General features: G+C 39.8%; 1 protein-coding gene across 1 annotated transcript in view; it reads left to right on the forward strand.

The window, feature by feature from the left end:
* Nucleotides 1-18280, forward strand: part of ZNF407 (zinc finger protein 407) — a 426210-nt gene that overhangs the window by 301294 nt on the left and 106636 nt on the right. Inside the window, exon 8 of the mRNA XM_072152346.1 lies at nucleotides 9832-10010. Coding sequence (XP_072008447.1) covers nucleotides 9832-10010 — 179 coding nt within the window. The remainder of the gene's footprint in view (nucleotides 1-9831; nucleotides 10011-18280) is intronic.

The raw sequence follows: 18280 nt of genomic DNA on the forward strand, positions 1-18280 counted from the left end.
GCGTAGATCATAAAAGACAATGGGTGACAGATGCCTCTGTGTGGCATACATCCCATCCATTCCACTAAATGTAGAGCTTGGATGTCCCCTCAGTGATGTAACTTTCCATATAAAAACAGAGAAGTCACTAGGGAGACTCCCTGATTGGCAGAAGCACATCACTACACGCCACCAATGTTCTCTCAACCTTTTGCTGGACAGGAGAATGTATAGCACTGTATAAGCATACATTGTAGATATATAGAGCTGCTTTGGAGCTTTTTATTGTATGTCGGGAATCCTCCTGACATACAGTTACATTGAAGGATTAAAACAAAGTGTGAATAGTCTTACTCAGCCAAGGCAGCTATTAAATAGGATAATAGGCCATGTCACAATTCATGTTGTTTTGAGAAATTTTGCTTAGCCGGTATGGCATAGTCATGAATACATTCCACAAAGATATAAAGAAGAATCCTTGTGCGCTGTGTCTGTGCCTGTGCATGTTCACCCAGTGGTCTTGAGGTATGGTAACTTATTTGTTTATTGGTATGGTAACTTATTTGTTCAGGATTATTTCCAAAAAACATGGCACACCTGTACAAATCTTGTCTGTGGTATCGCAGATGAGCCCGATTTGGTGCAATCGAGCTGAGCTGAAGAACCGGTTAAAGCCCATGGACTACTGTGGTGCTGTTTTAAGAAATAAAGAAGTCACTTTTTTCTTATCCTGGAGAACCCCTTTGAAAAGTGTGTGATTTGAGTAAGTGTGACACATTGGGGCAGTTTTACTTACCCGGTCCATTCGCGATCCAGCGGCGCGTTCTCTGCGCTGGATTCGGGTCCGGACGGGATTTGTTAATGTAGTTCCCCCGCCGTCCACCAGGTGGCGCTGCTGAGCTGAAGAGCATCGGAACGCACTGGAATACACCGAGCCGGGCCGAGTGAAGGTAAGTGCAATTTTCGCAACACAGTTTTTCCCAATCCTTCGGGTTTTCGTTTGGCCATGCCCTCCGATTTCCGTCATGTGCATGCCGGCGCCGATGCGCCACAATCCAATCGCGTGCGCCAAATATCTAGTTGTGTCCATCAATGTTGACATATGTCTTATGCTGGGTGCCAGTTGTAGAAAGGCAGTGACATAACCCAACATTGTCTGACCTTGTATTTCATTACATGGTTTAAATCGTAGTGTACTTGAGAAGAGTAGTTGTGGTTTCTTCGTACTTAAGGTTGTTTTAAGGATGCTCTTTCACTTTGCTATATATTTTTTATGCAAGCATGGGAGGGTCTGCAGCATAAACATTTTTAATGGAATTTTTACCTACTTGCAGCCTTTTTGCTGCCTAATGCGAACATTAAAAATGCTCCAACCCCGCGCCAAAGGATGCTACCTCACAAAGTAGTCAGTCAATGACACAGACATCTAGTATCTAGTACCTTACAGGTGATGATTTGCTCCATCAGGAAAAGGACTTGTTTCCAATTTATCCCATCCATGGTTTATCTCTACTGAATTCACAGTCAAATCTGTTCAGCTTCATGCAGCACGACTCCACACGGTGCCCCTAATAAACCAGTCACTTATAGTAAAATGGATTGTTTTCCTGAATATATATATTATTTATATACTCCTAATTAATATATATACTCCTTAATTCTCCTAATTTATTTATAACAGCCACTCCATATAAGGCCACCCAGTTTAATCAAAATCCAGCTGCTCTATACTGATCCCCATAGACAGCAAACATAGCCACGCCACACCCAGTAGAACCCACTACACACAGCCTTCCCTTGCATAGACCGCCCCTCCAAGTAATAAACACCCACCCCAGTAATACACAGCCCCCATTGTGCGCAGCCCCTTTAGTATATGCAGCCCCCCCCCCCCAGTTTGCACAGACTCCACCAGTATGCACAGCCTTAGCCAGTATGCTAACCCACCCCCCAGTATGCACAGCCTCCCCAGTATACTTCAAGATTGTCCCCAGAAATAAAAATAATCAGCTACTTGCCTCCAGTCATGCTCTTACGCAGCTGCCACCCCATCTCTTCTCCCACCGAATACTGTGCAGGGAAGCAGGCGGTGTGATGTCCTCACATACCGCCTGGGTCCTTCAGAGCAATGGAGCGGCATAGCCAAACAGGCTTTTGCGGCCCTGTATATTAATAGCATCTGTGTTCTTAGATAAACAGGTGCAATTCATTTCATGGTGGGTGATTTTGGTGGCAGTGGGTGCCCGAATCGTCCACATTACATTCACCCAGGTTGTCGCCCTATTGGGGCTCAGACATCTGCCGCCTGAAGCAAAATTCTCATCTGACCTCATGGCAGCTGCGGCCCTGCCTACTTGTAAATGTATATAAAAACATATTATGGAAAATTACCATTGACTGGTCTTATAGATCTGGGTCCACTGACAAAGCCACGAGGCACGGGTGATATGTGTGGGGCAACAGCCTCTCCCTATAGCACACATGGTGGTAATATTGACTGGTTTATTTATATCTTAATATATCTGTATGGCATTGTATACCTGTTGCCAGTGTGTATTTTTCCACCCTGACCTGGACAATAGCAGGTCCTGTATTCTCCGGTGGTCTGGATCTATATGCACATTTGTATGTTTTTTGTGCTTTTTTAGTGTTTTTAGCGCATTAAAAAATAAATACATTTATACATGTTTTATTATTAAAAATGTATGATTGTTGGCCTGCTTCATAACACCAGATCTTGTCAGTTGATGGTCATTATACCTGCTGGTGTTAGGCCTTAAATTTCTGATAAAGACACTTGTTATTATGCATTGTAATATTATGGGAAATTGGAACCGTGAATTAAGCCGTGATTAAGCCGTTCTTAATCATGGTGACCATGATTAAGAACGGCTTGACCATTCAAAAAGCGTTGGATTGAAGGGGAATAATGAAACCTTACTGTGGATGTTCGATCTTGACGAAATAAAGTCTAAAGTTTCATTGGAACTTGGATGGATTATTGAAAGTTTTTTTTTCATTTTTGTTCAACCCTTCAAATTAAACGTTACAATCTGCACTTGAATTCTGTTGTAGAGGTTTCATTTCAAATCCAATGTGGTGGCATTCGAAAATTGTGTCACTGTCCAAATATTTCTGGCCCTAACTGTACATGAGGCCTTGTGCTATCCTTTAAACAATTTTCATGAAGTCATAGCTGGGAAAAAATATTTTGGTTAAATCTTGTCATTTAATATAAGGTAATTATCCAGATGATGTCCCTTTCACTATAAGATCCCTGGTTTTCATAAGCTCTCATACTCTTCTACTATAGAGAAGGCTTTTCTAACTCTGGGCAAAGTTTGGCCATACAGGTGGAAATAATGTTCAAATGATTGAATGTGACGACGTAAAGATCTTCCTGTTTTTACATGCATGTTTCTCATGTATGAAAGCACAATCACACTAACATGACGAGTGAGTCAGTGTTGTAAAAGTAAAACTAATTTTGCCTTCACTCACATGAGCTATAGTAGGAGGAAGCTTTATTGTCCCTGGGAAGGTGATAAGGCAGAGTAATTGTATATTATACTGTCCTGGAACATCTGCCTGAAGACTGTTGGAGCAATTCATCTATCATGGACCGTACAACATTTTTTGTCTTTCTACTTTAACCCATCCCCACTGCTGGCCTGCATGAAGGTTTTGATAGGGACTGTGCCTGGGCTGGGGCTCACATTAATCAGTCCCCTTGTTCAACACTCCAGCTGACATAATTACAACCTGCGCACAGCAGTTATTCAAGTCGAGTCCTTGTCACTCGTGCTACGAAACTACACAGCTCAGATCCCCAAGGAGATTGCCTTATCACACTGAACAAGGGCTCACAGGAGTTGAAGAGAATAGAAATGGGAAAATGTCTTCTGGGAGTACTATATATTCCTTTTAAATAAGACATTTGAGAGACTTACAGGGGACAAAGAAGAGCTGAGCAAGGCCCAAAAAAGAATAATATCATATTCCTCTTAAAGGGTTCAGTTGGGGAATTTGTGTGATACAAAATAGTCCTTTTAATAAACAGTTAATTTGCAGGTATATTGGAAAATATCTAATTGCTACAAACAATGGCCTGTGTTTTTTCAGCTTTTTTCATTGTATAAGAGAAGTTTTGGGTGATTGTTCCTGTGGATCTTAAAGAAACATATGGTTTCTTACACTCCGACCCAGTTCTGGGTTTAAGATGGCAGCTTAAATAAAACACAAACAAAAGTAACTCATCACTTCATCACATACACTACTGTACAAATGTTATCACAATCCAATGTTTTATTCTGACTGTCATATCCATCAACTTATTGGTGATGACTTCTAAACTGCTGCTATGCTCCAACATTCCCTGTACATGATGGTGATGCAGAAGTGTTGGCTCTTTCTTGGCTTATGGACCAACTGTACTGCTGCAGCTTCTATTGCTATATCACCTAATATGTCTCTCATTCATATCTGCAAACATAAGTGACGTGTTGTGTTATATGTTACAATTGACATTAATACACTGGTAAAGTAGATAATATTATCAATATAAAAGAACTAGGTGCACACTTAATGTATAGGTTTAAGAACCATATTTTTTAGACTATAAGGCGCACAGAAAATCCTTTGATTTTCTCAGAAATCAAAGGTGCGCCTTATATTCCAGTGCGCCTTATATATGAACCGTACTTACAGACAAGAGCTGCCTTGAACTGTGCACAGGTCTGCCATCTGCTGGTCATTCATCCTTATAATCGGGTGCACCTTATAATCCGGTGTGCCTTATATATGAACTTAGACATTTTAGCAGGCATTTATTGATGGTGCGCCTTATAATTTTGTGTGCCTTATAGTCCGAAAAATACTGTATAGGTTTTCCTAGGAAACAGGATCTATCAATAGTACAAGTGATGGCAAACCTTTTAAGAGACAGAGTACCCAAACTGCAAACCAAAGCCAACGTATCTATCGTGAGTTGCCAACACAGCAATTTAGCCCAATAATTCCACAATACCACCATAAAAGAGACAAATAATACTGCAACATCATCACGCCACAATCACAACATCATACTGGTAATAAAGACCACTATAGAAAGGCCAATGTTACAAAAAATACTCGGAGCAAATATAGTGATGAATACCGTAGTACTGCCATTCAGTGATATATATTACCGTCTAATACTGATTAACATTACCCCAATACAGTGACAGCAGTCCTGAGTAGAGGCAAGGACTGGGGACTATAAGTCAGCCAGCTCATGGACCAAATATTGCCATCTTACCCCCTTTTTTCTTTTTGCATTTCCATTTTTCACTCTCCACCTTCAAAAATCTATAACCTTTTTATTTTTCAAATTAAAGAGCTGTGGTAATGTGCTTGTTTTCTGCACATGCAGTGAAATTTGTGAAAAAAACCTATTGTACCATTTTCTTGTGGGCTTGGTTTTTACGGCTTTTACTGTGCACCCCAAATGACACATCTCTTTTATTGTTTGGGTCGGTGCAATCATGGGGATACTAAATTTATAGAGGTTTTATAATGTTTTCATACAAAAAGCAAAAATTAAAACCCTCCACTACACAACATAAATCTTCATTTTGCCATCTACTGGCGCCAATAACTCATACTTCAGTGTACCGAGCTGTTTGTGGTGTCATTTTTTGCAGGATAAGATGATGTTTTCAGTGCTACCATTTTGAGGAGTGTAGCACCTTTTGATCAGTTTTATTACATTTTTTATATGTTGCAAAATGGCAAAAGAGGCATTTTTTCAACTTTGAGCACTATTTTCCGTTACAGGGTTAAACGCAGGGAATAACCTTTATTATATTTTGATAGATCAGACATTTTGGGACACAGGGATACCTAACAGTTTATGATTTATATTTGTATCAGTTTTAGTGAAAGGGGGTGATTAGCATTTTTATGTTTTTATTTTATTTTTTTTAACTTTTTAGTTAATTTTTTTTTTTACTATTTTTCAGACCCCTAGCACTGATCGTGAGTGTTCACGATATGCAGCCGACACCTATTGTGGAGAGGGCTCAGCCTGTGAGCCCTCCCCATACACCTGCAGCCAACGTGTATGGGCCAATACGACACATACGTGGGTAAGGGGTTAAAAACTCCTAACCCACGATTTTATGTCTTAAATACAAAGAAGGGGCATCATGAGGAATTCGGGAATCCAGTTGACAGGATGTCTACAGGGCAAAGTGTTAGTTACGGGGTGGATGGTGTGGGCACTGACCAGAAAAGATAAACAGGTGGATTTGGGATCACCCATGTGACAGCTTTCCATGGCCACATATATACTTACCTCTGTCCGCAGCTCTCATCACCTGCATGAGGCAGCAAGTGAAGGTGCTTGCAGCTGTCATATGGGACACTAAACCACAGGTGTTTATAGTTGGTTTAGTGTCACAAAGCCACCTGACAGGTCCTCTTTAAGTATTCACAGCTCTAACACTAAACTGCTGAAACACACACAGCAGCTCCTGACCTGAGCTTATGTTTGTTCTCTGCTGCTTTAGGCTCCGTTTTGTGAACTCTCTCACTCCTTGTTCTGTCTCTCTGGCTGTAGAGGAGGAGGGAGTAGAGGGGCGGGCACTGATCTGCTGCCTCACTAAAGTAAAACTAGGTTCAGACAGTAAGGAGACATTGCCAATTAAGGCCACCTTAAAGGCGTGTGGAGACTTAAAGCCTTAGATGCTCCACTAGGGAATTCGGTGAAGAATGCAAATAAGTTTTCCAAGGTGTTAAATGGAAAACAATACCTCCTTTTGCTATCTTGAAAGGCAGCCCCCTTAACATCAAGTATGACCTACAAGAAGTCTAAAAACATGATGATTAAGTCAAACCAGTATATCTATTCCATAAGGAACAGACTCCCAACTGTAGACAGCTGAGAGCAGAGTAGTTCAGAATAAGGCTGCAATGGGACAGATCACTGGAGCTCTCGGCATTTCACACCATTTCCTACCTGGCTGGAGCTCCAATGATAAACTTTGACAAATCCCTTGTAAACTATTAACTTGGTCTGATTTCATAGTGACATGTCCCTAGAATCAGAGAGACATTCACAGACATCTTCATATAAAATTAAGTTTTCTATCTCACCACTGAACTGTACAACATCCGTATTGTTCAGAATTTTTCCAAGTAAACAGGCCTTACTTTAGTCAGATTTCACGGACTGGCCACAATGCAGAGATTGCATATTAAGGTTTGGTGATACTGTTAAGCGTGGAAAAGGGTATCATAAATTACTATGAATCATGGAGTCTCTTCCTCTGCACTGTGCTTGGTATGTAAAATCCTTCCAGCATGTGGTCCATTTTTCACCGACCAACCACCATTATGTGCAGCCAGCCCTATGGAGTAGAATCTCTTGTTATCTCCATGTGCTGTGTTGACACGAGCAGCTGTTCTCTATGACTCTATGATAATTTTAGGTAGAGCCCACAGCCTACTGTTTAAAGGAACCTTTCAGCAGAAACTGACCTAATAAGCCACTAACCAGAATTTGGTCTAGCAGCTAAACTCTTTCCAGATCATATTTCTTACATGGCTCATAATGGTGGCGTCATGCAGAAAATCAACTTTGAAGTCGGATAAAAATTGGCTCTATAAAGTCACAGAGGCGGAGAGTCAACAGTCAAGCTCTCACCAGTTCAGATTGTATATGTAATCATAAACACAATGAAGTAAACTTCAAGAGAGACAGTTATTAATATCACTTGATGCAGGGCAGTCAGAGTGGAAGTTCTGTGGTGGGGAGAGCTCGACTTCAGCTCTGAGCCCTCATTGACTTTATACATCCATATAACATCTCATACTACAGTTAATTGTCTGGGTGATGCAATGGTGGACAATGAAATAAACATGTTATTTGTTTGACAGCAGACTGTTAGCGGTTCATTACGTAATTTTTTTGGCTGACAGGTTTTCTTTAAAAATGCAAATGTATTGTGTTATTTCAGACACACAGAAATTCACAATAATGTATCGGCCAAATCACTTTAGCTTTCATTGTTTTATTATATTTTATTTAATAGATGCTGTTTGGTGAATCTAGTACCCTAAAATAATCCATTATGTAAGATTCATTGGGGATGAAACAAATATTTAAGTACAATGTGCCCATCTTAATGTAGACTCCGCTGTGAAGTATGATAACGCAGACACTACTGGGAGACTGCCAGTTCTTAAAACTTTTTTGTTTTGTTTTGCTTGACATAGAAAAATGACCACCTGCTTCTTTTTGACAGTGAACCAGTCATTAAGGAACAACGAATATTTGCAACAAAGAAATGTTCTTTCTCTCTGTCCTCCTATCTAACCTCGCTCAAACAAGTAAAAGCTAGATATTTAAAATTATTTCATCAATTTCTTTTATATTATTTTATAAATCATTATAAACCACATTTATTCAAGTGCTTAAAGGGGTTGTTTTATTACAGTACCTAATTTTTTTAAAAAGGAAGCCAGAATAGCAATGGCTGTGGGTCTTCTGTTGTGATCAGCTGTCATTTATGGGGATGTCAAATCCAACCACATATTTATGAGCATCATTCGGCTTTGACAGAGGGCTAGAGCTAGATCCCTATGATGTCCTAATACGATAATGTAGACTACACAAAAATTATGTTCAAATATTAAAGTTTAATAGTAAGGTAAGTATCCCATTAGCAGGCAATAACTTATTAATTTTTATTTTTATTTATGCAGCTCGTTTATATATTGATGTTGAGATATGTAAATATTAGATCTTCCAAAGATGCTTAATCACTAAAATACAAAATAAAATCTTGCACATAATGGGGCTCATTTACTAAGGCTTCGCGGACCGCACTATCGTCAGATATTCTGACGATTTCTGATTTGTGCCGCATTTAGCAGGGGATTTTGGTGCACGCGATGGGATTTTAGTGCGTCGGCGTGCCGGCTTTCATGCATTGCAATCCGACTGATTTGGACTGAGCGTGGGATTTACCATTTAAATTGTGTCGCAAGACATGCACTTACATACACTGGGATGAAGATTGTGAACTCCGACGGACCTGAGTGAGGAGCGACACATGTGCAAGATGTAAGTGAATTTCTGCAGCTGTGCATTCTTGTCGGACAACGCACCTCGTCGGGAACGCACAGGGATGAGTACGTAAATGTGCCCCAATGTTTCTGTGGTTCTAGTGTTCTCTGGTGGCATTCAAGACAAGGCCTAAAAAATTAATGTCGGCGATTTGATCCTTCGATTAGTGCTCATTTGCGAAATATAAACTTTAAAGATGGATGTCTTAAAGACCCAGCAAAATAAATATCTTACAGGTTTTCACAAGTATTTAAGTTCTGTGGATAGTGAAGCTGATCAATGAGAGTCAAACTACTTGATCACAAGAATAGAACCCCCATCTCTCCAGAGAACGGGATCCCATTCTAACTAATGGGTGGAGTGGCAAGGTGAGCATGCTTCCAATGGGAACAGTTCAAAATCGAGCTGTATGCTCCGCTATTTCTGTCATTCCCATACAATTGAATGGAGCAGCAGTGCTTACTTGTCTTACCCTCCACAAGGAAATAATTGTTCTCTGTAGAACAGGGGGTCTGTTCTTGTGATAGCTGGGGATTCCAGTAGTAGGATCTGCATCAATCATTTAGTTATCCCTATCCTAAGGATAGTGGATAACTTAAATATTTGGGACAACCCCTTAAATAGGTGCTATATTGTAAGTGGCCATATATGTTTTTTATTCATAGGGGTAAGTGATTGGAGTTCACATGAAATACAAGGGGTTATGTATAAAAAAAAAACCTATGTTAATTTTTTTACAATAGGTCAAACTGTGCTGAAAATGTCCGCAAACACATTTTACACACTGGCAAGCATGAAGGAGTGAAAATGTACAACTGTCCAAAGTGCAACTATGGAACCAATGCCCCAATGGAGTTTCGAAACCATCTCAAGGATCAGCATTCTGACATTGAAAACCCCGACTTGGCATACCTCCATGCAGGCAAGTGCCAAAAATGGCTCATTTTTTGTATTTAAAGTAACTTTTGAGGCTTTTATGTCATAGTGAAACTTTACAAGCAGAATGTATCATATACCAGTTTTTTAACAGTTTCAAGAGGTCTTAATAATAAAACCTTTTTATTATCTTTCATATTCCATACGTTCTGCAGTAATAGTCCTTAAAAGCTATGCATAAGTAGGGAGATGTACTCAGGCCAAGGTTCAGACTTATTATTGTAAAAAGCTGGCAGGGTTACAGAAGGAAATGGACTTGTATGTATCTGGTATATAGGTTGTTTCACAAATAATATAGGACATATTTATCCATTTAAAAATTGGCCTCTTAGCATATTTATCAAGGGTTTTTTTTATACACTGTTACCACTAGTACGATAAAAGGGTGTGGCCTCAAAAAATCTCCCTGAGCACACTAAAAGAGAACAAAATACTGTGAAATATACCATGGAAATGGAAAGTAGCTGGTATTGAGGAAAAAATGTGTGGCTCTTACCAAACTGGGGTCATTAACATTTTAGGGAATAAGATCACTGGAAATGTTAAACACCTGGTGCTCGTTACTGATTTTATATGTTTCAGTGGAAACGCCTATAAGGTAGGGCCAAGCCCATTCCCGTTGCATTGGTGTTTTAAAAGTTGGGGATGTGCCCTTTGCGCACACAGTACCATGTTGTAATCAGAGCTATTATGCATGCAGAAGCCAAAATGTGGAATGGATTGAAGGATTCTGTTATAATGTGCCTTAGGTTAGGGTTAAAGGGATGGATTAACTGAAGGAGTTCCTTGGAGGTGGGCTCATCCATTCTCTGTAAACGATGTTTCATAAATAGTTAAATAGTCATGATCAACTCTGCTGTGTTGCTAGGCTGCTCTCTGGCAGCGACTTTCTTCTTTCTTCTAAGCTTATGCATGTGTATGAGGTTATTGAGAGCAATAGAAACAAATCTAATGTATTTGAGGGATTAAGGGTCCTGTTACTTGCCTATGTTTGAGCTCAATGAGCAATGGCCAATGATAGATGTGCTGCTTGGCGCCTGCTTACATCAGCTTATGGCTACTGCTCTTATTCCCCTCTTGTTCACCTGTATTGGTCATTTTCAGCATGTCCTTGTTTATTCATAGAATATTGCATCTCTTATGCTGAATATAAGATGAATGATTGCCTCACATTGCTTGATTGGAAGTAAAATAACCCTGGCCAAATACTATTGGCCGGATACTTGTTCTTAAAAAGCCCTTTAAAATGTCACCAAAGGCATGTGACAGGGCAGGTCCTCCAGATTGAAAGAGTCCTTGTAGCCTCCAAACTGGTCTGGTCACAAGAAGAGGATCCTCAACAGAGGACCTCTATTCATTAAAGGGTTTTGCCCTTGAAAGAAGATTCTCAAATCTCAATCCCATAGTGACGTTTACACAATAAAGATAATTTTTTAACCCTTTACTTTACAATTTTACTCAGTTTTATTGCTGTTTTAGCTCTTATCACTAAAATTCCAGAATGGGCGGGGACTCTCTAAGCAGCTAGAGAGGGGAAGCTGGGCATTTTCCCAGGCCTGCCTGCCATTGGACTTCTGTTGGCAGAGGATTTATTGCTGCTCTGTTAAGTCCAGGTGAAGACTTGCCTTCCTGCAGCCTCTGAAACCCGACCCAAGGTTCTGTGCTGTCTCTCCTGCACATACTCCTCCCATGCTGCAGCTGGCATTGTGGTAGTATGTATTCTGCTTGCAGCCATCTTCCTCTCTTTCCCTCCAAGTGCTGTTGTTTTAGCAGTCGGACAGCTGGAGAAGGAAGCAGCTACAGAACCTACAGAATGTAAGTGTGCAAATTAAAAACTTTCTTTCTCCAGTTATGTCTCTCTCTCCTGTCTATTTATCTGTCATCTGTCTATATATCTATCACCTATAATCTATCTATTTATCCCTTATCATTTATCTCATATCTATCTATCTACTATGTTTCTCATATTTATCTATCTTCTATAATCTTCTAAATCTATCTATAATCTCTCAATCTAACTATCTCCTTTCCATCAATAACCTACTTCATATCTGTATGCATCCATCCATCTGTCTATGATCATTTACAGTATAGTCTATCTTTATCCTGTACATTTATCATTTAGCTATCTTTCTCATATTCATCTATAAGAGATGATTAGAGATGAGTGGACTTAGGGTGCGGTGACACATTGCACTAGCGTTGCATTTACAAACACAAAGCTAGCACCAAGTGGTGGGGCTTGGCGCAATTGCATTTGTATTTTCAGTGAAACGCATTCTATTGGTAACCAGCATCCGGTGACTTTAATTTAAACAAAACTAAACACCGGGTGCTGGTTACCAATCGCATGTGTTTTACTGGTAACGGCAGATTTTAGCACCATGTGTGACCACACCCTTAATGCTTGGGTTCGCCTGATTGAAAGCCCCTAGCAACTAGCCATGGCTATGATTGACCAGGAGATCTTCCCCAGGCCATTCATAACCATGGATAGTAGCTTGAGCCTGAAATAGGTCTGTCATCTATCTGTAATATATCATTTATGTTTCAATAATTTATTTATATTCTTCATCCGCTATCTATCTACTCAAATCTCCTGTAAAATTCTCCTAAAATCCCATATTACAGATTAAAAAACAATTACGTTCCTCTGCTTCTACATCCTGCTCTTTAATCCAATGGCGATATTTCACGAAGAGAATCAAACAGGAGACACAGTACCTTTTTTGACTTGCAGTCATAAGTCACAAGTAGGAATAGTATCCAAAGACTATCTCACCGTCCTGCGATGGCACTTCCTCGGGAGGTCTCGATGGAATCGCGGAAAACCTCTGTGTTGTTGCTAGGTCCTCCAGCTAAGAACAACAGCTTACTCACTGTTGGTTCCACTTCTTCCCCGTCCGTGTCAATCTTCAACTCAGGATACAGGAAGAGATCACAATGGTGCGATACATTTTTTTTTTCATACTAAGCCTTTTAAACCTCTATGTTTGTGGGTATATTGTTGAAAATTAAATACCTTCAAACTTTTAAAATTTATTGCACCATTGAAGGGCTATGGGAGCCTTTTACTGACAGTGACATTTCATAAAATAGTTTTATTTTGGGGCCCCACTTTTAGTTTTGCCCAGGGCTTTACTATGTCTAAAACCGGCCCTGATGGCATCCATAACATACACAGCTCTTCTATATCTCACCTATTACACATACTGTCAGATCTGCTGTGCCGCCCCCAGATAAAGATCTTATCTGTCTGTGGCTTTACTCTCCTTACGAGCCAGCCAGCAGGAAGTAAGTTTGTGTCTGTGTGAGCTCGTCCAGGAATGCAAGGAGAGGGGCTAGAGGTGGAGAGCAGAGAAGAGCTCAGTGCAGCAACAGACCGAAAAGCAAGATGTCTGCCGACCCCAAACTCAGAAGATTCAAAGTTGTGTTTAGTGACAACAAAAATTGTGTACACCAGGACTTTTTGTTATTCTGAGTACATTTATGAAACTTGTCTTTGTGGGACTACCGCTTTAATTCGGAATTCTAAAATTGCTAGCCTTGTTTATATATCACAGTGTACGTGTATGATATGTTTGAATGAGCATTGTAAACCAATATAGCCAAGATTATTCTTGTATTAAAAGGTTTTCATCAACTACAAAAGAAGATCTAGATCATGACAGCTGTCAGTATGAAGCGCTGTACCACTATAGCCTTGCATCCATAAAATAAATCAGTCTTGAGAATTGGGACACGTTGAGAATTGGGAGAATTTGTGGCCTTCTCTTTTTATACTTACTAGAGCAGTGGGACTCGTACAGAGATGTAGATATGCAAAGACAAAGCCATGCCTGAAATAATCATATTATAGAAGGGAATGAATACATTGAATAATGTACCTGTTTTGGAGTCCAAATATATTGTCACATTTTATGTTGTGCAATCCTATGCGTACACAAGTTTGGAGCCCTCCAAGTGAACCTTCGGTGTATTCCTCAATGCCTGATGGAGTCAGTGATTTAAGCACACCGTTCTCAGCCTTTTTTTTTTCAGTGTTAGAAATGTTTCAAAGAGATTGACTCTTGTCACAGCTGTTGGTGTCAGACAGCGGCGGTATAAAGCACATCAACTTGATTGGCAGTTTATCATTCACGCTCCTTTGTAAGAAGCTTCACGTTTCGTCTGTGCCTTTCAATAAAACACCAACCAGTTTGAAAAGTGAAATCTATATTCAATTGAATCCCGAGCATTCACAGTATTTCCCTTGTAATTGAGAATCAGATATAAATTTCTTAAAGCAGATGAATGAGTCAATCAAAGCAATGTATTGTATATAGAAGCAGCTGCATTATTGTGTGAATGGCTGTGTTGGTTATAATTGCAGGCTGATCTTGTCATATTTTGTCAGTTGTGGCACCTCGTAAGTAAATGGGAGGCGGGGGAGTTGAGGAATAAAGAAGGGGAGATTCATACCGTACTCAGCTACACAGGTATAACGGAGCCAGTCACTTGTTTTTCATAATGATTTTAACTCTACTGTGTTTAGCAGTATGCAATATTTAACACATAAATAGTATAGGAAACTAATGTTGCCATAACAGTATAGTTTGGATTTCCGATCACTCTTTTCCCCTGCTATAATAAAAAAGAAATTGTGAAATAGAAATGGTAATGGCACTCATAAAATAGAACTGGTTTAACAGGCTCTTGAGGCTATGTATGAATGAACTGAAGTACAATGGATAGGCTAGCCAAAGGTAACACTTAAGGATCAATTCTCAAAGGTTTTCCCAACCTTTAAGGTGCATACGCATTGCAGTAGTCAAATTTAAAGGGGTGGTGTGCCTCTTGTCATTTTGTCACCTGCCAATACTGAGCGGCTCCTAGTGATAAAGGCAACTCCCAATAACATCTCCAGGCCTCTCCCGGGCTGCACCAATTCTCTGGAATGCCCTATCCGATCAGACTAATACACAACCTTTTAAAATCCTCCCATCTCTTTAGGAAAACCTTTCACATTTCCTAACTACATGAAACCTTAACTCTTTTATTAACGCATCCTGTGTCCTCCTCCCTTCTGTTATCCAGGATATACCAAAGCTACAGGCTTCTCTGCAGTCCTATTTACTTTGGACTCTGTATACAAGATGATGGCTGATGACTGGTTCAATCACAAGCATTTTTACTAAATTATTTTTATTCAGTTCCCTTGTAAATAATGGCTGGACCATTATACAAGCTCTTATAACTTTTTTTTAATCCTCATAGACAATGAGCTTTTTGCAAGCTGGGCCCTCAAATCTATTGTTCCATATGACTATGTTTTTACAAAAATCTATATGGAATATGATTGTTCTGTATAAATAAAGATTATTATTATTAAAAGTTTCCTTGAGGTCATTCTGTGTTCTTGACCTTTGGTTTGCACCTTGACTACATTTTTTTATGACCCTTGGTGTATTTCTTGATGAACTACCCAGATCTGTTACTAGCTTTTCTGGATTCCATTAAGAGTCTTCTGACCCTGTGACAGTCAAATATTCTGAAGTTTTAAGGGTGACAATAAATGGATTCACTTGGCTAACATACTTTAATGCTGAGCTAAATTGGTCAACTACCTGCTGCCCGTTACACAAAGTGTTACAATTATACAACAGTGCACCATCCTTCTGTGCTGACTAAGTCAAACTACATGAATGTGCCCTCATTATCCATGCAGTGTATCCAATTAATGTCATCTTCATGTGATAAGAGATTCTAGTGCATGGGAGGCGCTATTTGTAACCAGCACATCCTGCTTGTAACAGCTGACTGTACCGCGGGTGCTGCCATCACCCTTCCTGTAAGTACTGTTGCCTAAAGCAAAAGGCACTCCTGCATCAAAGGGCAAATCCAAATTTCAAGCTTTGAAGAAAATTACTACTTCATGATGAGTGTAAGCCTCATCTACAAGTTCTTAACTTTTTGCTCATATTCTAATTGTTTGAGAAGCGCTTGTATGTAAAGATAATCTATATTAAAACAAAATTAATTAACTACAATGATCCAACAAGCTACAATTTTTTTAATTTACTACAATGGAATTTCGGAATATTTTGAACTTTCCTCTGTCATTTAAACGTAAAACCTCTTTTGACATACAATACAATGTGATTGATGAGAGAGATCCAACCAACCCACAAAGTCATTGTATTTGTAAAAGACCTGTATTATTGAAGTACACACACTTATTGGCTTTATTAGTATTATTCGGAAAGACTTTGCTGCAAAGAAAAATTGCCCCCTCCACAATTGGTCTTGTGAAAAGGAGAGTGGTATAGCTTGTGCACCAGAAAAATATTCAGTCCTAATCTAGACCATCTAATAGCTGGTAAACGACAGCTAGTTTATGGGCGACATGGACGTGCATTGTGCCCGGACACCGTTCTAATTGCCAATGGCAACCAATCAGAGCTCAGCTTTACTTTATAAAAAGGTAAGAGCAAATGAAATCAGAGCTCTGATTGGTTGCCATGGGCAACTTGAACATTTCTGCCCACTGACACTTCTGATTAATTTCCCCCATGTGTCTCGCCGCACTGTGTCTGAGCCGTGCGGCCGCTGGAAAAAGAGCAGATCCTATACGTTCTCTGATTTGCCAAGCGGGGCTCACACTCCCCCTCTCTTCCTTTCTTGTGACTCAAGGGACTTCCGAACGTATGAGTGTACCTTTAGTTAAAGCAAGTAAAAGCTGTTTTATTTCTTTGGACTACGTGTGAGAAAACTTTTAATGTCATCAAGGCCAATGGTGTCCAAAGCTCAATGATTTATGTGGGGAACATCTAAATACTCTAGTCCAGTGCCATAAAACAACCCTTTTAGCACAAAATGTGAACAGTTGAAAAGTCCATTCTGGTTATGATGGCCAGACTAGTCAGACTATTCATGGTGATCACTTGCCACCACTGGCGGTGCCCACAGTGTCCATGTAAATACCAGAACTGGGCTACTAATAGAAGGAGATGTCTACATTTGATGAATTGCGAATTTATGTCACATTGTGAACAGATTGTCAAGGAAAGAAATTGCATCAGGATGTATCGGAAAATGACAAGCTGGTGGAAGCAGTGATATGTTTTTCTTTATAGCAAGTAGATTTGGTACATGACTGTATAAAAACCACAATTCATTTGAATTCCAGAACTGTATCTACAATATCCTTTTAATACAGTTTTGCAGCAATATCTGCCATTAAGCAGTAACTGATGCATTTCTCATGATTAATAATCACAGTTAGGTTCAAATACTAAAGGCCACACAAAATTAGACTCAGAATCAAGAATGTGGATCAGGGACAAACTCATTATGGATCAAAAGGTTACAGAAGTCTACAGTGAATGAGAATGAGCTTCCGGAGACTATGGTGTTGACAAAAATCTAAGTTACAAGGTACGTTCTGCTCTCTGCTACATATATTTAGTAAATATTTTACAGATGTAGCAGTGCTGAATTAGTAATTTAGCAGCTCTTCTTTTACCAGCATAACTTTCGCTTATAAAGGAAATTTGTAAACTGTCCTTGAAATATACTTAGAAATATTTTCTTTAATTAAAAAATCACTGATGGTGCGGTCACACATGGTGCTTGCATTGCATCTAGAAATGCAATGCATGTGCACAAGGGTAGGTCTCGGTCTGATCGCATATGCATTTCCATGGAAATGCATGCAATTGGTAACAAGCACCCTTAGTCTTGTTTAAATGCATATGGCACATCGCCAGGGCCATTTCTAAATGCAACACAAGTACTGTGTGCAACCACGCTCTCAGTATCCAACTTTGTAGAATCCGCTACAGCAAAATGCAAGTTGCGCTATATTCAGATCATGGTAATGCTCTGCTAAGCATTTGCATAGAATTCTATCCACCTGAAGAAAGCAAGAATACTCCTTCTGTGGATAATATATATAAGCAGAGCACAAAAAAAAGTGGAATATTATACTACGTCTATGTTAGTCCAAACATTGGAATGCTTTTTGTTTCTGTTACAATGCTATAAACAATGTACTTCACAGCATGCATATACTGCAGGACTTATTGGTCAGGAGAACTATGGAGGAAACCAGGTTCAACATCCCCCCTGGGCCTGACCTTCTTCGGGTGGTTAAAGACAGCCGGGGCACAGAATAGCAGAGTGGCTGGATTATGCAGTCTTGGGCACACTATGGTCGTGGTGCTTGGTATTGGGACCAAGAGGAGGACGGGTCTACAGCCTGGCAGGTCTCCAGCA

The sequence above is a fragment of the Engystomops pustulosus genome, chromosome 5 (genome assembly GCF_040894005.1).
Source record: "Engystomops pustulosus chromosome 5, aEngPut4.maternal, whole genome shotgun sequence".
Lineage (NCBI taxonomy): Eukaryota > Metazoa > Chordata > Amphibia > Anura > Leptodactylidae > Engystomops > Engystomops pustulosus.